Source organism: Ursus maritimus, unplaced genomic scaffold (genome assembly GCF_017311325.1).
Source record: "Ursus maritimus isolate PB19 unplaced genomic scaffold, ASM1731132v1 scaffold_7, whole genome shotgun sequence".
Classification (NCBI taxonomy): Eukaryota; Metazoa; Chordata; class Mammalia; order Carnivora; family Ursidae; genus Ursus; species Ursus maritimus.
Window position 1 is genome coordinate 52,974,025 of NW_024426885.1, and position 21,356 is coordinate 52,995,380.

At 36.0% G+C, this 21,356-nt stretch overlaps 1 protein-coding gene across 3 annotated transcripts in view; it reads left to right on the forward strand.

The window, feature by feature from the left end:
* The window catches only part of MICU1 (mitochondrial calcium uptake 1), a 234,519-nt gene that overhangs the window by 73,260 nt on the left and 139,903 nt on the right, over positions 1-21,356 (forward strand). For all 3 annotated transcript variants that reach the window (XM_008696021.2, XM_008696022.2, XM_040624205.1), the window contains exon 4: positions 5,135-5,297. In XM_008696021.2, the coding sequence (XP_008694243.1) occupies positions 5,135-5,297 (163 nt within the window). The remainder of the gene's footprint in view (positions 1-5,134; positions 5,298-21,356) is intronic.

Consider the following 21,356-nt stretch of genomic DNA (forward strand, 5'->3'; position numbering starts at 1 on the left):
GGCACAGAATGGAGATCCCAGAAATAAACCTCCACCTGTACGGTCGATTAATATTTGACAAAGGAGCCAGAAATACTCTATGGGCAAATGATAGTCTCTTCAATAAATGATGCTGGAAAACTTTATAACCACAACCAGAAAATGAAATCGAACCCTTATTTAAAGCGTTCACCAGAATTAACTCAACGATATTAAATACTTTAACATAAGACCTAAAACAATGAAACTTGTAGAAGGAAAACAATAAAACTTGTAGAAGTTTCCTTAGAAGGAAACTCATAGAAGGGAACTTAAGAGGAAGAGCTCCTTATCTTTCGTCTTGTAATGATTTTTTTTGGTTATGACACCAAAAATACAAGCAACTAGGAAAAATCAACAAATGGGACTATATCAAATTAAAAAGCTTCTGCACAACAAAGGAGCCCATCAACAAAATGAAAAGACAACCTATGAAAAAGTATTTGAAAACCATATATTCAATAAGGGGTTAATATCCCTTTTCTTTCTTGATGAGTCTAGCTAAACATCTATTTTATCTCTTAAAAAACTAGCTCTTATTATTACTGATCTTTTCTATTGTCTTTTTATTCCCTATTTCATTTTCTAACACTCTCATCTTTGTTAACCTGCCTTTTACTGTGGGCTTAGTTTGTTCTTTTTCTACTTCCTTGGAGTGTTAGGTAAGTTGTTTATTTGAGATCTTTTTTTTTTAAATATAGGTGTTTACTGCTGTGAATTTCTCTCAGAAATGTTTTTTGCTACATTCTGTAAGGTTTGATATGTTGTGTTTCCATTTTTTTTTGTTTCAAGATATTTTTAAATTTTTCTTCTCATTTCTTTGTTGAACAATTGGTTTTCAGGAACATGTTGTTTAATCTCCATGCATTTTTGAATTTTCTAGTGTTCTTCTTGTAATTGATTTGTTAGTTGCATAGCATTATGGTCAGAAAATAGGCTCGTTATGAAGTCTCCTTAAATTTATTTTGACTTGTGGCCTAATGCACTCTCTCCTGGAGAATGTTCTGTGTGTGCTTGAGAATAATATGTATTCTGCTGCAATATTCTGTAAATGTCTTTTAAAATTCATTTTGTCTAAGTCCAAAATTCATTTTGTTTAAGTCCAGTGTTTCCTCATTTATTTTCTGTCTGGATGGTCTGTCTATTGTTCGAAGTGGGGTATTCAAATCCCCTACTGTTACTGTATTGCTGTGTATTTTTCCCTTCAGTTATGTTCACATTTGCTTTGTATATTTAGGTTCTCCATGTTAGGCGCATAACTAGTCAGAAGTGTTATATTCTCCTTATGAATTGACCTTGTATCATTATATTATTCTCTTCTTTGTCTCGTTACAGTTTTTGGCTTAAAGTGTATTTTGTTTGGTAGCCTAGTTATTCCTGCTTTCTTAGGCTTCCACTTTCATGGGATATCTTTTCCCATCAACTTTGCTTCAGCCTGTGTGTGTCCCAAAACCTGAGGTGAGCTTCTGTTTCCTTGATTGCAGGATTTAATCCATTACATTTAAAGTAATTATTGACAGATAGGGCTTTACTGTTGCCATTTTAATTGTTTTCTGTGTGTTTTGTAACTCCTTTATCCTTTTCTCTCTCTCGTACTCTTCCTTTGTTATTTGATCATTTTCTATAGCGGTGTGCTTAGATTTTTTTCTTTTTACCTTTTGTGTATCTGGTATAGATTTTTGCTTTGTAATTGCAGTGGGGCTTACTTAAAACATAACAGTGTATTTTAAGCTGCTAACAGTTTAACTTCTAATATATATAAAAGCTCTACATTTATTTGCCCCCAATATTTTGTTTTTAATATCACAATTTATATCTTTTTACATTGTTTATCCATTTCCAGATTATTGTAGTTCTTTTAATACTTTTTAAAAATCTTCATGTGAGAGTTAGAAGTGATTTACCCACCACCATTACAAAATTAGAGCATTCTTTTTTTTTTTTTAAGATTTATTTATTTATTTGCCAGAGAGAGCAAGCAAGACCGAGAGAGTGTGCACAAACAGGTGGAACAGTAGGCAGAGGGAGAAGCAGGCTCCCCGCTGAGCAAGGAGCCACACGTGGGACTTGATCCCAGGACCCTGGGATCATGACCTGAGCCAAAGGCAGACGCTTAACTGACTGAGCCACCCAGGTGTCCCACAAAATTAGAGATTCTGAAATTACACATTTACCTTCACCAGTCAGTTTTATATTTTTATTTGTTTTTCTGATACTGGTGTCTTTTGGTTTTAGGTTCAGGAATTACCTTTTTTTTTTTTTTTAATAAGTTTATTTAAGTAATCTCTATACCACAATGGGGCTCAAACTCATGACACCAAAATCAAGAGCCACATGCTCTACTGACTGAGCCAGCCAGGCACTTCAGGTTCAGGAATTACCTTTACTATTTCTTGTAAGATTGATCTAGTGTTAATGAACTCCTTCAGCTTTTGTTTTCCTGGAGAACTCTGCATTGTCTCTCAGTGTGTGCTGCTTTGGATTCATCTTGTTTAGAACTCTTCGGGCTTCCTGGATCTGCATGTCTGTTTCTTTCCCCAGGTTGGGAATGTTTTCAGTCATCTTTTCCTTGAATAAATTTTCTGCCTCTTCTCTCTCATTCTTTCTCCTTCTGGGACCCCAGTGGTGCCCATTTTGGTCCATTTGATGATGTACTTTATAAGTCCCTTCATTCTTTTTCATTCTCTTTTTGTTCCTTTAATTAGGCAGTTTCCTTAATTTTGCTGCCAAAAAATAATTGGCTTTTTATTCAATGAGACTGGTGTCATTGAGCTTGGAATTGCATAGAATTTTAAGATGATGATTGTTATTATGGATGGCCTGTAATTCACTAGATTGAAAAGAGAGGGTGTCCCTAACATAGAGGACAGCTGTTGGGGTACAGATTGGGTATCATAAATCACCTCTTGAGAGAAAGTATGCCAGATACTAATTTATTTACAAGATCTTTCTGCCTGCTACCTTTTTCAGGTTCTGGCTACAGTCTGCATTCAAAGCCTATGTATGATTTCTAACATCAGGGCCCAAACGGATTCACTGTCACTTGCATTCACTTGGCCTCAAGATATTATAGCCTTGATTTTCCTTAGGCACTCTACAAAAATTAAACCCTAGAACTAGTTTCAGGACCAGCAGTTTTATTGAAGAGAACTGTCTTAACATCATGAAGTTCAAGAATGTTTTAAGTAAATGATTGAATGTTTATTATAATTCTCTTAGTAAATCTTTTCCCCAGCCAGGCTAACCATTTCAAAATCCTACAGTTTTCTATATATCTTAGCTTCTAAGTGTTTGTTATCTCAGATGCTGTATTCCAAACCCTCTATAAAATAGTTTGTTAGCATTTCTTTGATATAACCACTTAAAAGGAGGCAGCTTTATATCATTTAATATGGTGTGATCCCCAATATACATTGCTAAATGAAAAAAAATGAAATATGTACTGCTCAGTATGTCTATATTAAACTTTATCAATACTGGGAATGCAAGAAGTCTATTACCTTCCTTGGCCTATTGTTTTAAACTAAAGTAATATTCAGCAACATAATTTAGGGACTTGTAACAACCCAGGAATCTGGTGAGTCTGAAAATTATTGACTTTTAAGGTATTGTCTTTCTATATTTATCCTGTATAGGATTGACTTAACTTTTTAGTTCACAAAAACATCTTTTGCGGTAGCTAAAGCTTATATCCTAAACGTTGCAAACTGAATTTTTTTATTGTTGTTGAGGAGAACAAGAATACAGATGTCCTAAAGAAAGCTATTTCTTCTGTAGTCAGTATTATCCAGCAGGTAGTTGTAATATAATATAAAACGCCTTTGAGTTAAGACTTGTAGAGAAGTTTTAAGGCCACTAAGGGTGTGAAAACTCCTTAGTGTGTTTGCCATGTGCCAAATATTTTGATAAAATCTCTGAAGTCAGGACTCAGATTTTAATGCAAATTAGCATTGGAAGATTCCTGTCATGTATAGTTACAAATTAGCAGTCCTTTCATAGTTACTGAATGTACAACTGGTAGTGGAATTAAGACCACCACAATGGCTGTTGTCAGTGACCTCAAAGTGACCATTTAGCAAGGACTGGCAGTTACAGTGTTAGCTCTGTGTTAATATGGCAAATTAAAAACAATAATAAAGTTTTTCTTAATATTTGCAAATGACTTTTAGACATTGAACTATTAGAATTTTCAATTGTATTGCCTTGACACATTTCCTACCAGTTTACTTACGTATAAGATACTATTTATTTTTGGCTGCCTCAACATCTAAAATTCAGGTCTAGTCAGTAAAATAACTGTCTAGTCAGTATTCTGGTAAAAAAGATTTCTCTCATTCCTACATTTATAAAAGAATGTTATGTAGAATGTACAGTGTTTTGTATGTTCCATACACAGAATCACAGCTTGGATACCAGATTTAAAAATGGGCATCTTAATATTATACTCTTTTAATAAAATGTATGCCATATTTGATTTTGTTACTGTTCAAATATTGTGTTCTTTCAGTTCTGTTTTTTTCCTAAATATGGTGTTTGTAAAATATTTCCAGTAGTTTCCTTAATCTAATAGTGAAAAGTAAAAGTCTTAGGCTTGTTAATAGATTCCATGATATGTAATTGTATTTTTAATGCTATTATTTAATGTACTTCGTGTTTGAAAGACTATTAGCTATTTAAACCTATGAATTCCCAATTCTGTTTGTTTTGGGATTCAAGAAATTGCATCAAAGTAAAAAAGGTAAAAATCAATCCCTTTTTAAAAATTTGGTATTTAAAATTCTATAGGCTACCACATATGTGTCATTATACCCTGTTACTGAAACCTTTTGAATTCTTGTATGACAGTTTTCAGTTTTGTAGTTTTCAATGATTTAAGAAATTAGGAAATTATTTGCAAAAAATTCTAAACAAAAGTTACACAAGCATTGCCTCAACTGGAGTATGAATAGTATTTTGGAGGGGAAAGGTTCATAAGTTTTTGAAATTCAAGTTTATGTCTAATATTAAAAAATTCAGTTATAGAAAAAATATAATAAAATATCTTCAAAAACAAGATAGAAAATAAATGAAAATGAGACTTGCTTAATATAGTAACACTCTGAATTTCTAATTTTAGGTGATGGAGTATGAGAATAGGATTCGAGCATATTCTACACCAGACAAAATCTTCCGATATTTTGCCACCTTGAAAGTAATCAATGAACCTGGTGAATCTGAAGTGTTTATGACTCCACAAGATTTTGTGCGATCCATAACACCCAATGAAAAACAACCAGAACGTAAGTGCTAAAGTGAAAAATGAGATTGATATTAATTTTGTTATATGCTTCCTTGTTTCTTTCTTTGTATTACCTAACCATTATAATTATATGCCATAATTGTATTTATTGTGTAGTGACTGAATGTTAGGCATTATTCCAGTCTTTAGGAGTACAAAAGAGGATCCAACAGTCTAATGAGTCTATCATCAACCAGGATATTGGGTTTAGGAGGTTGTACCCAGGTGTTACCTACCAGGAAAATTTAAAGACATATACTTGTTGCCACTGGGCCAAGGGAGCTCAGATGGAACAAGCATCAGACAGACCAAAAAACCTGGAAAGGAGGAGACTGAGAAGGAAGGCATTTCAGGGAATAGGAGCTTTGAAGGACCACCTACACCTGGAAATCCAGAGTGCAACGTGTATGCCCAGGGCCAGCCATGTTTGGAAAATACTTGAGTGGGCTTGGACCCCTTTCTGATCTTTATGCCCCATGTGAGGAGGTAGTGAAAGTTAAAGCAGAGTTGTCAGAGGTCTAGCCAAAAATCAGGGGAGGTCTCCAGCTCAGAGCCAATCTGCAAATGTTAGGAGAGTTAGGGTGTTTTTTGTTTTTTATTCTTTTTGCCTCCAGCATTTAAAGAAGTCTATGTCATGTCACTTGCTGACTGTTTAGGTAATAGAACAGAAATGTCAATAGTGGGGCACCTGGGTGGCGCAGTCATTAAGCGTCTGCCTTCAGCTCAGGGCGTGATCCCAGCGTTCTGGGATCGAGCCCCACATCAGGCTCCTCTGCTAAGAGCCTGCTTCTTCCTATCCCACTCCCCCTGCTTGTGTTCCCTCTCTTGCTGGCTGTCTCTGTCAAATAAATAAATAAATAATCTTAAAAAAAAAAAGTCAGTAGTGACACATGACAGAGAACACAATCTTTGCAAAAATATTTTGGAAAAAAGTTACTAAACATTGATGGCTGTAGTCCTCAACAAGGTATATAACATGAAACACTGGGAAATAGGGAGAATCTGTTTTAATTACTACATTATAATATTCAAAATGTCCAATTTTAATAAATTGTATGGCATACCAATAATCAGAAATAAATGACTCATCAACAGAAAAAAAAAGAAATTGGCAGAAACCATCCCTGAGGAAGCCCAAGCTTGCACTTACTAGGCAAAGACTTAAAATCAACTCTCTTAAATTTGCTCAAAGAGCTAGATGAAACCATTGACAAAGAAGTGTAGGAAACAAGGTGAACGATGTGTTAATAAAGGAATAGAAATCATAAAAAAGGAACCAAATAATAATTCTTGAGCTTGAAAATTGCAGTAGCTGAAATAAAAAAATGCACTAGAATCATTCAACAGTAGATTTTGAGCAGGGAAATAGAAGAATCACAGAACTTTGGGGCGCCTGGGTGGCACAGCGGTTAAGTGTCTGCCTTCGGCTCAGGGTGTGATCCCGGCGTTCTGGGATCGAGCCCCACATCAGGCTCTTCTGCTGGGAGCCTGCTTCTTCCTCTCCCACTCCCCTGCTTGTGTTCCCTCTCTCGCTGGCTGTCTCTATCTCTGTCGAATAAAAAAATAAAATCTTTAAAAAAAAAAAAAAGAATCACAGAACTTAGATTAATTGTTACTGTCTAGTCAGAGGAGCAGAATGCAAAAAGAATGAATAAAAATGAACATAGCCTAAGATACATAAGAGACACCATCAAGATACCAACATATGTATAATGGGAATCTAAGAAAGTGAAATTAAGACATTTCCAGATTATCAAATGCTGAGGAAGTTTGTTGCTTGTGGTTCTTCCCTACAAGAAATGTTAAATGGAGTTCTTTAGGCTGAAATAAAAGGATGCCAGACAGTAAATTGATGCCATACAAAGAAATTAAAAAATAATAAAGACCAGTAAAGGTAACTACACAGGGAAATATAAAAGCTAGTATTGCTTTATTTTTTGTTTGTAACTCCTTTTTGCTTCCTTTATGATTTAAAACATAAATCATAAAACAATAATAATAAATATGTTAATGTTGAATCAAGCTACATTATTTTCAATTTAAGATGTTAATTATAATCCCCAGGTTAACCACTAAGAAAATAACTTTAAAATACACAGAAAAGGAAATGAGGAGAAAATAGAAATGGTACACTAGAAAAAATTAAACACAAGAGGGCAAGATTGGAGGATTCAAGAGACAAAAAATATGTAAGACATATAGACAACAATCTACAAGATGGCAAAAGCAGAACCTTTCTTATCAGCAGTCACTTCCAATGTAACTGAATTAAACTCACCAGTTAAAAGAGAGTAAGAGAAAAAATATGATCTAACTTTATATTGTCTACAAGAGACTTGCTTTAGATCCAAAGACACAAGTAGGTTGAAAATGAAAGTGTACAAATAGTAACCAAAAGAGAGCTGAGGTGATTTTACTAATATCAGGAAAAAATAGATTTTTGTGAGAAATTGCTACACAAGACAAAGACATTATGTAATGATAAAAGGGTCAGTTCATCAAGGAGATGTAACCATGACAAATACATACATACCAAATGACAGGCCCCAAAATATATGAAGGAAACATTGACAGAATTGAAATGAGAAATAGTTCTTCAGTAATAGTTGGGAGACAGGGTGCCTGGGTGGCCCAGTCGGTTAAGTGTCCAACTCTTGCTTTTGGCTTAGGTCATGATCTCATGGGTGGTGAGATCAAACCCTGCGTCGGGCTCTGTGCTCAGCAGGGAGTCTGCTTGAGATTCTCTCCTCTTCCTTTGCCTTTCCCCCTGCTATCTCTCTGAAATAAATACATCATTTTTTAAAATGCTAAAAATGGTTAAATTGAAAAAATTATAATAGTTGGGAGACATCAGTACTGCCATTTCAATAATGGATAGAAGGTTAGTGAAGAAAGAGGACTTAATGGTATAAACCAATTAGACCAAAGATATTTATAAAACATTCCACTCAAGAGCAGCAGAATACATAGTCTTCTCAAGTAAAAATCAAATATTCTCCAGAACAGACCAGATAGACCATATGTTAGGTAATAAAATGAATCTTAATAAATTTTAAAAGATTAAAATCATACCAACTATCTTTTCTGATTACCATAGAATGAAATTATCCATCAATAACAGAAGGAAAACTAGAAAATTCATAAATATCTGGAAAGTAAATAGCATGCTCTTTAACAACCAATGGATCAGAGAAGAAATCACAAGAGAAGTTAGTAAATACTTTGAGATAAACAAAAGAGAAAACAATTTACCAAAACATATGCAGTGCTGCAAAAGCAGTGCTGAGAGGGAAACTTATAGCTATTTAAACAGAAGAAAGACCTCAAACGAGTTTCCTAAAAACCGGTGTTGGAACTAAAAAGAAAAGCAAACAAAACCCAAAAATAGTAAAATAAGGAAATAATAAAAGTTAATGTGTAATAAATGAAATGGAGAATAGGAAAATGAGAGAGAATCAATAAAACAAAAAGTTGGTTCTTCGAAAAGATCAACAAAAATGAGAAACCTTTAGCTAGACCAGGAGAAGAAGAAAGAAGCAAAATAACTAAAATCAGAAATGCAAGTGGGGAACATTACTACCTACAAATAGAAATAAAAAGGATTATAAAAGAATACTATGAAAAATTGTATACCAACAAATTGGATTATACCTAGATAAATATGGACAGAGTCCTAGAAACATACAAACTACCAGAACTCTTTTTTTTTTTTCCAAAAGATTTTATTTATTTGAGAGGAGAGAGAGAGAGAGCACGCACACATGTGCGCTCACAGGGAGGGAGAGAAGCAGACTCCCCGCTGAGCAAGAAGCCTAATGCAAGACTCAATCCCAGGAAACTGTGATCATGACCAGATCCAAAGGCAGATGCTTAACCGACTGAGCCACCAGGCACCGCAAACTACCAGAACCCTTACAGTTCAACAAAAGGACAACTCAATTAACAAATGGGCAAAGGACTTGAATAAACATCTCTCCAGATAAATATACACATGACCAATAAGCACATGAGAACATGCCTAACTTATTAATCATGAGGGAAATACAAATCAAAACCATGATATACCACCTCACACCCACCAGATTGGCTATAATTTAAAAACAAACAAATGTTGGTGAATATGTGTAGAAATTGACTTGTTGCTGGTGAGAATGCAAAATGGTATAAACACTGGAAAGCAATTTGGACATTTCTCAGAAACTTAAACAGAATTAACCATATGACCCAGCAATTTCACTACTAGCATAAGCCCAAATGAATTGAAAACAGGTGCTCAAATGAGTACTCCAAAAACTCTATTCACAGTACTCAAAAACACAGTATTCACAGTGCTCATCACCCCAAATGTTGTTTAAGAGCTGAATGGATAAACAGATTATAGTATATACATACAATGGAGTATTTTTCCGGTATGGATGACCCTTGACAACATTATGCTAAGTGAAGTAAGCTAAACACAAAATGCCACATATCATATGATTTTATTTATGTGAAATATCTAATGCAGGTAAATCCATAGAGATAGAAAGTGGGTTGTTAGTTGCCAGCAGCTGGGTTGGGGGGATGAGAACTGATGATTGCTTAATTGCCGTGAGGGTTTCTTTTTTGGAGTGGTGAAAATGTTTTGGAACTAGATAGAGGTGGTAGTTATACAACATATGGATGTACTAAATGCCACTGAACTACACACTTTGAAATGGTTATTTTATTTTAATTGAATTTCACCTCAATTTTTAAAAGGGGAAAAAGGAGAATGTGCAGTCCGTCCTCATTTGCAGATTTTGTGTTTGCAAGTTGGTATACTCACTAACCTGAACTCGTGACCCCATAGTCAGTACTTGCCCTGCTTTTGCAGTCATCTGCAGATATGTGCTGAACAGCAAAAAATTGAGTCACCCCTTACGTAGGTTGGCCAGCTGAAGTCAAGCAATCTAAAGCTCTGCCTTTTTGTTTCAGCTTTCATTCTTTAAACAAATGTCCTTGGAGGGAGGGCGGGAGAGAAGAGGGAGAGAGAATACAATGTCTTTAAACAGAAACACACATAAAACAAGGTTTTATGTGTTGATAGGTTAACAAAAATGTTGTGACCAGATGTTGAGGAACCTAACACCATATTTCCCCTAGGAGAAATTGGTCAGTATTTAGCAATGCATTTTTCATGGCAATTTTATAGAACATAAGTACCACAGTTAGCAAGAATTAGTTGTATATGGTACAGGAGTAGGATATAAAAATGAAACTGTTCTTTTAGAGGATATGTTTAAGGAAGGCATCATAAGGATGGCATTTGAGTTGGATTTTGAAAAATGAATAATAATTCATCACGTATTTGAGAGGGAAAGGGCATCACTCAGAGTGAATAAATTATATGGTCAAAATACAAACATGTGTAATAGCAGTGTGAGCTTGGAGAACCAGAAAGAGTTACGACGTTTTCCAATCAGGGAGTTTATGTTTTGCCAATATTTATTAATATAAATACATCTCTAGGACAAATGAAAACTCTAGTAGGACTATCACCCCTCAAAGGTGCAGGAAATCTATATATTTACACTTTTTGTTATGGAAATTTTCAAATATAAAAATACAGAAAATAATATAATCAACCTATATATGTGCATCACTTAACTTCAACAATTGTCAACACATGGCCAATCCTATTTCATTTATAACCTTCTTACTTCTCCTCCTCACTCTAGACTGTTTTAAAACCGATCATCATGTCATTTAATCTGTAAATACCTATATGTGTGTCTAAAAGATAAGTACTAAAAAAGTCAATAACAACAATAATTTTTAAATATTACATTTCTTAAAAATAGCATTCATTTCTTAATAGCAGATATCCAGGCACTGTTCAAATTTCCCTATTTAGAAAACAATATACATAGTTGGTTTGTTAAAACGAACCTCCAGAGAAAGTCACACACTGTATTTGTTACCTCTAACGTCTTTACCTACAGGTTTTTTTCCTTTTTTCTCACCTTTATACAAGATGAGTTATAAGCCTTGTTTCATATCTCTCACCTCACCTTTCACCTTTTTGCTCAGATTGGTGCTGCAGCGGTTAGCAGTATAGAGATTTAGCCTGACAAGAAGAAACGCCCGCTATGCTACGTATCTCTTGCTTTCTGCTTTAGAGCATCTCTGCTGCTGTAGCATGGGACCTCTGCAGGAGCACACTCAACTGTGTTGGCATATGTACTCATGTGGAGGTACTCCAGTGGAGTTTACTCTTTGTTGAGATTTGGTGAATCAAATACTCTCTTCCCCATTGTCTTGGGTGCTCAGTTCTGAGACACAAACTACATGGTTTCTCACATGGGCCAAGGAGAAGTGAGCCCTAGTTGTCTAAAGCAGTAAATCGGCTCAGTAACACACCCTTGAATTGGCTTTCCCTCCTTTCCTGTTTCACTTTTCCTGATCCTCTTGTACTGGTTCCCTACTTTTCAGGAAACCCAATCTAGACATCATTTATTTGTGAGAGAATGTGAGTCATTTATATTATAAAATTTCCCACACTTTGGATTTTACTGATTATGTCCCTATGGTATTATTTAATATGTTCTTCTATACTTTGTATTTCACCCATGTAGAAAATATATAGAAAGCAACTGAAAGAGAATATACCAAATGTATTCTCTAAATGCTGAAGTTATAAGGAATTATTTTATTCTTCTTTATATGTTACTTTATTTTCTAATAGACTTCATACACATTTATCCAACACATATTGATTGAACTCTGCTGTGAGTTAGACCCTATTCTACATGGAAGGGATGCAGTAATGAATCAAATAGACAAAAATTCCTGCCTTTACAGGGTATACCGTCTTTTATAATCAAAAAGAAGGTATATAAAACTTTCTACTAATTGCATTGAATTTTAGATTAAGAACCTTTTAAATTAGTTTTAGCTCCTTGTTTTGTGAGATGTGGAAGGAGAGATTAAAGAAGGTGTCAGTGTAAGATGGAAGAAAAAGGATTGTGAAGTATTTTCCTGGTTTTTATGATAGTAAAATATTTTTGTACCTGTCACATCATTTATGAATCTAATTTATATCAGTAGCTTTAAGAATGTGCTTTGCTTCCAGTGTGACAGTGAAAATGAAGCAATACTCTAGGCAGGGCACTAAAGATTACTTGGTCATTTGAGGAAGATTTTTTCCACCTTTTGGAAATCATATATTTTAATTGCTTCTACACATTTTGATATTTAACTTTGTAATCTTTTGTTTTTTAATTATGAAAAACCTGTTACATGAACTGAATAGTTACTAAATGTCTAATATGCCGTGCACATTCCTGGTTTTCATAAAAACCCAGAATAATGAATAATTGCTTTTCTTTTAAGTTGATGATCATGAGGGAAAATTATAATATATTAAAATGAGATTCATTTGGAAAATTTGGCTTCATTTTTGTTTGCTCATGAACAAGAATTTCCACAAATGTTAATGCAGTAGAATTAAAATATATATTATTTCTATATGGGTTGAGATAAAGAAAAGAATAAGGCTTTTTTTTATATAGTTTGAATTTCTGTCATCAGATGGCTGGACTCTAGCCAGTAGTTCATATTTCAACTTTGTTGTGTCATATCTTTCACACATACCATATCCCAGTATACCTAGCAGATCTAAATTTATAAGTTTTAGTTTTAGAACAGTTTAAAAATAATCAAAAAGCATACAAAATCCTAAAAATAAGCAGTTTTTTAAAAAGATTTTATTTTAGAGAGAGAAAGAGAATGCAGGCAAGTGGTAGGGAGGGGACAGAGGGAGAGAAAGAAAATCTCAAGCAAACTCCCCACTGAGCGGGGAGCCCGACACAGGGCTTAATCCCAGGACCCCGAGATCATGACCTGAGCTGAAATCAAGAGTCTTGACGCTCAAACTGAGCCACCCAGGTGCCCCTAAGCAGTTTTTAAATGAGTGGAGAGCTAAGGATGCCTGGGTGGCTCAGTTGGTTAAGCATATGCCTTTAGCTCAAACTCATGATCCTGGGTTCCTGGGTTTGAGCCCTGCATTGGGCTCCCTGCTCCGTGGGAACCTGCTTCTCCCTCTCCTTCTGCCTGCTTCTCCCTCTGCTTGTGCTCTCTCTCTCTGTGTCAAAAAAATAAAATCTTAAAAGAAAAAAAAAGTGGAGAGCTGATGAATTTCCGTAAAAAGCTGATTAAGAATATTTCTGCACTGGGGCGCCTGGGTGGCTCAGTCGTTAAGCGTCTGCCTTCTTGGCGGGAAGCCTGCTTCTCCCTCTCCCATTCCCCCTGCTTGTGTTCCCTTGCTCGCTGTCTCTCTCTGTCAAATAAATAAAATCTTAAAAAAATAAATATTTCTGCACTGAATACCAAGAAAATTTAGAGTAGCCATATTTAAGTAGGAAAGACATTAAATGGAAAAAAAAGTACAGTATATACTTGAATATGTCTCATCTCCCGTTCTGTGTAATCTTCATGTCAGCACCATCCCCAGGTATAGTGGATAACGCAGTTGCTTCAGGTTCTGGGCTTTGAGTGACTTTTGCTACTGTAATAACCATTATTACATAGCCAGTCAATGATTGGGGAAGCAGCAGCAAAGGGAGAATTTTTAAAGATCTATATAGAAAAACTAGCTTTAGTCAGAGCAAAGAGGATCCCTATTTCCTTTCCATCATATCCCACTGGCTGACTGTATTTATATTGACCTGATTTTGTCTCCGTGGAACATGAAAAGAGTATAAAAAGGTAAAAATAGATCATACTATGATTTACTTGTCCTGGACTTCATATTCCCTCTGCGATGACCATTCATGTGTTTAATAATCTTACCTTTACTTTGAGACACATAATTTTATACTTGATCACATACAGTGGGTTCTAGATCAAGATGGTGACGTAGGAGGATTCTGAACCTCCTCCCACAGACACACCAAATCTGTAGCTAGATACAAAACAGTTTCCTCTGAAAGAAACCCAAAAACTAGATGAGCGACTCCTACACATTGGGCAAATGAGAAAAAAACCCACATTGAAATAGGTAGGAGATGCTGAGACACATTCTTGCCATAAACCCCATCCTTGGCAGAACAACCAGTAGTCGGGAGGGAATTCACAACCCTGAGCTTCTAATGGAGGAGTGGGGACACTGAAGCCCACAGCTGGCACCCCAGTTTTTGAGACCTGCACCTGAGAGATGAGCCTCCTGAGCATCTAGCTTTAAAGCTAAAAGGCATTATGTCTACAACATCCAAAGGGCCCATGCAGAGGCAGCTGCCTGAAAAGCATCCAGTCTTCGTGAAAGAGGCCTATGTTACTTATCTTAAAGCTTCAGCTGGAAAGGCAGGCATATAATTTAACACACATCTAGGGGCCTACGGAAACACTTTCCAAAGACAGAGACTGGTGGGCTCCATCTTTGTGCTTTCTCTCTGAATTGCTCCAGGTGGCCAGTATCTCCTAGAAAGAAGATGTGCTCGTGTCTAGTGCTCTGGTTGTGTCACTGCCACCCAGGACACACCCCTTGATCACCTGGCTATCCTGGCCATTGGGACTTATATTTGCAGGTGCCATAGGACCATAACAAATAGAGAAACGGTTCTTAATTGGCTACTCCCCAGGGCACAGTGCAGCAACCAGAGACTGAAAAACACCCTGAGTTTTTCTGTGCTAGAGGCTTATTGGCTTATCTTATAGCTGTTGCCTGAGAACAGGCTTCTAATTAATCCAATATCTGGGGGCCAGCTATAATCCTCTCCAGAGGCTGGGGAGACTGATGGCTGTCATCTTGGTCCTCTCTCTGTCCTGCCCCAGGTGGTAGGTGTCTGAGAGAGGAGCTTATATACGTATTTGGCTTCCCCGCTTTAGTGGCTTCCACCCAGAGGACACATCTTTTAATAATTTAGCTCTGGTAGCAGTGGGGCTTGTGTTTACAGATTCAGTGGATAGTAAGAAACAAACAAAAACCAATTTTTAACTGGCTATCATTCCAGGGCTCAGTGCAGAAGTAGCAAACAGAAACACCCATCTCCCGGTCTTCCCCTGAAAGAGGTATATTTGCATACTTTAAAAAGCTGCTACCTGGGGTACCTGGAGGACTCAGTCAGTTAAGTGTCCAACTCTTGGTTTCAGCTCAAATCATGATCTCATGGGTTGTGGGATCAAGCCCTGCATTGGGCTGCATGCTGGGCATGGAGTCTATTTAGGATTCTCTGTCTTCCTCTTCTTCTACCCACCTCCCCTCCCCAAAAAAAGCTGCTACCTGAGAATCTGGCTTCCAATTAGTCTGAATCTAGGTGCTGACTGAGCTGCTTCTCTTTGAGATACTGAGAGGCCTTGGCATGTCCTCAACTACTAGGAGTCTCTAAGAGTAAAGTAGGCTGCTTCAACAAAGGTTTGAGAGACAACCAAGAACTAGAGCACGGTTGAACAGTAAGGTTCAATTTCTACATGAAGTCGTTCCTTCAGGATTGAAAGAGGTGGCTGTTTTGTCAAATGCATAAAAACCCAACACAGTCAAAGAAAATGAAGAAATAGAAGAATATATTCCAAAAGAAAAAAGATAAAACCTCAGAAAAAGACCTTAATGAAATGGAGATATGTGATTTACTTGATAAAAGAGTTCAAAATAACAAAGATGCTTACCAAACTCAGCAGAATAATGTGTGAATAAAGTGAGAATTTCAACAAAGAGAAAATACAAGTATCAAGTAGAAGTCACAGAGCTGAAGAATATAATAACTGAACTGAAAAGTACAATAGAGGGGTTCAATGGCAGGGTAGTTGTGGCAGAAGAAAGGATCAGTGATCTTGAAGACAGGGCAATGGAACCTATTGAATCAGTGTAGCAAAAAAAGAAAAGAATGAGAAAGAGTGAAAATGGCTTAAGGAACTTATGGGACAACATCAGTGGACCAACATCCACACTGTAGGAGGCCTAGAAGGAGAAAAGAGAAAGGGGCAGAAATCTTACTTGAACAGATAATGTCTGAAAATTTCCCTGACCCAGGAAGGAAGCAGACATCCAGCTCCAGGAGCTCTGAGTTCTAAATAACGATGAATCCAAGGAGACCCACCAAGACACATTATAATTAAGCATCCAAAGATGAAGGCAAGGAGGGAATCTTAAAAGCAACAAGAGAAAAACAACTTGTTATGTATAAGGGAACCTCCGTAAGACTATAAGCAGACTTTTCAGCAGAAACTTTGCAGGTTGGAAGAAAATGGCACCATTTACGGAAAGTGCTCAAAGCACCAAACTACTAACCAAGAATACTCTACCCAGCAAAGCTGTCCTTTAGGATTGATGGAGAGATAGAGTTTCCAGACAAGCAAACACTAGAGTTCATCACCACTGGACTAGCTTTATAAGAAATGTTAAAAGGAGTTCTTCAAGCTAAAACAAAAGGGCACTCATTAGTAACAGAAAAACATAAGAAGTACAGACAATGAATATATTTTTTACTGTTTTCTTCCCAACAAGGTAAGTTACTTCAGTTGAAGAACCTTGTCTTCTACTCTACTTTTAGCTCCTTGCAGTGCTGCTGAGTGTAGAGCAGGTGTTGGTCAGCTGCAGTGAACTGCCTGTTTCTATATGGCCTGTGAGCTGAGAAAGGTTTTTACTTTTTTTTTTTAATATACTCATTTAAAAAAGAATATTTTGTGACACCTGAAAATTACATGAAACTCAAATTTTGGTGTCCATAAAAAGTTTTATTGGAGTATATCCATACTCATTCATTAAGTATTGTTTATGACAGCTTTATGCAATAACAGAGTTAAATAGTTGCAACAGAGATGATATGTGGCCCACAAAGCCTAAAATATTTTCTGTCTGACCTTTAATGGAAAAAATTTATGACCCTTTCCAAAATAATAAGAAACATATGTATTGTTCTCTGTCTTTGGTTCCTGACACAGAGCTCCTAAAGCACTTGTAATTAGGATGCTGGGAGCTACCCATAATCTGTTCTTATATGGATGGCAGAGTTATAAGAAATCAAGCCAACCTCAAAAGTTCATTCCAGGGGTGCCTAGGTGGCTCAGTCAGTTAAGCGTCTGCCTTTGGCTCAGGTCATGACCTTGGCGTCCTGGGATTGAGCCCCGCATCCAGCTCCCTGTTCAGTGGGGAGTCTGCTTTTCCCTCTCTGTCTGCCTTACCCCCCACCCTGCCTGCTTGTGCTAGCTCTCTCTCTCAAATAAATGGATGAAATCTTAAAAAAAAAAAAAAAAAAAAAAGTCCATTCCATTCCCCTCCCCTTACCTTATCTTTTCCTCTCTCTTTTATATTCTATTCCTTAGATAGAACCAATTTTTTTTTTTTTAGTGACAGTGATTATATTCTCCCCCAGCATTGACGTTGGGCTTAGCCATGTGATTTCCTCTGACCAATGATATACATTTATGTCAAGCAAAATCTTTTAAGTGTCAATTTGTGATTTGCTATGTTCTCTTTTACCTCTGCCATGTTCCACAGAGAGGCTGCTATTCGTCAGCCTGGATCCCAGATTCAGTGCTCTGTGGAGTAAAGCTGTACCCAATAAGTGATAGATATGTAGTAAAACCATATATAAGCCTTCCTTATTGTAAGCCACTGAGATTTTAAGATTATTACTGTAGCATAACCTAGCCTATTCTGGCTGCTACATTCCTCTGTTTTTTAATATGTTAAGTATATATTTATATGTGTATGTTTGTATATTTGTTGATCCAGGTAGCCATTGTTCTCTTATTTTCACTGCTGTATAATTGTGTTTATTATTTGCATAAATATGTCATTATTTAATTTATCCATGTTCATGTAGATGGAACTTATTTCCAATTTTATTAGTCATCTGTTGCTGTGTAACAAACAACCACATAAAGGGCATAAAGCAATGAGCCCTTATCTAGTTTATGCATCTGCAGGTCACGTGAGGTATACTCTGCTGATCTCAGCTGGCCTTGCTTTGTAGTTAGACTCAGGTTTGTCTAATCCAGGCAAGGGCAGCTCGGCTTCATGGTTTTTCAGCGGATTTGTCAAGCTGCTCTATATGGTTCTCATCTCTTTTAGACCACTGGGCTACCCGGAATATATTCTTCTCATAGTATTGACAGAGGTGCAAGAAAGCAAGCCAACCTCAGAAGTCCATTTTAAGGATCTGTTATGTCATACTGCTAATATTCCATTGGCCAGTGCAAGTCATGTGGCTGAGCCCAAACTCAATGGGATTTTCCATAGAGGTCAAGGGAAAGAAAGTGAATATTTGAAAACTATAATATGCCAGTGTTTTTACTATTACAAACTGTACTGTGGTGAACCTTCTTCCATTATTGCCCTGGTGCATATTTGCAAGAAATTATTTTCAACATATATCTGGAAGTAGGCTTGCTAGCCTGTAGGCCATTCCTCTTCAGATTTGCTAAACACTACCAACCTGGTTTCCAGAATAGATGTAATAATTTATATATTCTCCAAGAATGTTTGAGTTTTCTCTTCTGCGTTCATGTTAACACTTGGTATTGTCAGACTTAATTTTTTAGCAAACCGATTGGAATGAATTATTGTATCTTTGTGGTGTTATTTTGCATTTCACTAGCAACTAGTGAGGCTTATCATCTCTGAATGTTTATTGGCTACTCACCTTGCCATTTCTATGAATTCTCTATCTTCTCTGCTCACTTTTCTATTTGTTTTTTTGGGGAGGAGGTTAGTAAAAGTCCTTTATGTATTCTCTGTTGAAAGCTATCATATATATATTGCAAATATCTTCTCCTAGTGTGTGGCCTTTTTATTTTGTTTATGGTAATTTTTAGTATACAGAAATTGCCAATATTTTCAGTTATAGCCATCATTTCCTTGATGGTTTGGACTATCTCTTTTTAACTACTTTATTGAGATGTAATTAACATAGAATATATAGCACATATTTCAAGTGTTTGATGAGTTTTGACATACTAGTCACATGTATGTACTAGTGAAACCATCCATCATCAGCACAATCAATATAATGAACATACTCATTACCCCCAAAAGTTTCTTCATACCCATTTGTGATTCTTCCTTCCTGTTTTTTTCCTATCTCCTAGGTCCCAGGCAACCAGTGATATGCTTAGAATCTTATATTTTCTACTGATTATCTATTTTTCTGTCAGTTATTGAGAGAAGGGTGTTGATCGACTTTAATTATGGGTTTGACTATCATCCTTTCAGTTCTATCAATTTTTGCTTCAAATATTTTAAAACTCCTATTAGGTGCATACATGTTTAAAATGTATTATTCTGTCGTCTTCATAAATTGACCCTCTTATCATTATGTAACTGACCTTTATGCTAATATTTTTTTGCTGTGAAGTCTATCTACTCTCATATTTATATAGCCACTCTTTATTTTGATTTGTTTTTCATGATATATCTTTTTCCATCCTATCACCTTATTTATTTGTCTGTTTGTTTATTTTGGGTGGGGAGGGCCAAAGGGAGAGATTGATTGATTGATTGATTGATTGATTGATTTAGGGTGAGAGAAGAGAGAATCTTATGCAGGCTCCACATCCAGTGCAAGCCCAACACAGGGCTCAATCATATCCCTGAGATCATGACCTGAGCTGAAATCAAAAGTTGGATGCTTAACTGACTCAGCCACCCAGGCATCCCTCCATCCTGTTACTTTTAATCTACCTAAATATAGCAGTATCTTTTAAATGGGTTTCTGTGGACAACATAGGTTGGATCTTATTTTTTATCCAATAATCCATTTTATTACTTGTTTTCTCTTTTTTACATTCTTCTTTTACCCCTTGCCACCTTTTCAGATTATTCAAAGACTTTTTAATATTTTCTACTTTTCAGTTTTTGACTGTTATTTCTCTGTATATCTTAAATTTAGTGGTTAGTATACCTAATTAGGGGCACCTGGGTGGCTCAGCCGTTAAGCGTCTGCCTTCGGCTCAGATCATGATCTCAGGGTTCTGGGATCGAGCCCCACATCGGGCTCCCTGCTCGGCTGGAAGCCTGCTTCTCCCTCTCACACTCGCCTTGCTTGTGTTCCCTCTCTTCGCTGTCTGTCTCTATCAAATAAATAAAATCTTTAAAAATATATATACCTAATTAACTTTTCACAGTTTACTAAGAATTTATATTTTACTGCTTCAAGTAGAATATAGACATCTTACCACTATATAGTTTCTTCCCCAATTTATGGTATAATGTCATATGTGTAACAACTATACATTGAAAATGCCACCAGACATTGTTTTCATTTCAAGTTTCATTTCAATCATACATAAAGAACTTAAGAGGAGAAAATAGTCTATTATACGTATCTAAATGTTAACCATTTCTGTTGTTCTTTCCTTATTTCTTAAATTCCAAATTTCCCATTGGTATCATTTCCTTACCCCTTGAAGGGTAGAATGTTTTAAAGCAGGTCTGCTGGTGGTGAATTCTCAGTTTACCTTCATCTAAGAGCATTATTATTTTGTCCTCATTCTTGAAGAATATTTTCACTAAAGAATTCTGGGTTGAGATTCTTTCAGCACTTTTAAACTGGCTGTTACAGAGATTTTTTTTCTTTGCCTTTGGTTTTCAGCAGTTTGATTTTTTTTTTTTTTTCTGTAACTTGTTTTGGGTTTACTAGGCACCTTTATTCTGTAATGAAATTGCTGAAGACAAACAACATTAAAGTGAGAAGAGATGGTGTCTAAGGAGGAAATTCTTAAAAGTACATATATTTAGGGGACAGGCAGAATAGCTAACAAAGGAATTTAAGAAGGAGTTAACAAGAATGAATGAAGATGATTAGAAGAAAGAAATGTAGATATGTGATCTTAGGCAAATTATTTAATATCTCTAAATCTTAATATTCTCATTTGTAAAATTGAGATAATAGCAACTAATTTGTAGGGTTATGAAAATTAAGTGATATGGAAAGCATGTAGTATAATACCTATTAAAATGCTCAATAAATAGGAACTTACTACAATGATTATGAAGACAGAGGATAAAACCAAGTGACTACAGTACAGTATGTCACATCTGATGAATTAGAGCTATACTTTCTTTTCCTGTCATACATATTAGCTTGTATTACTGAAAAATATA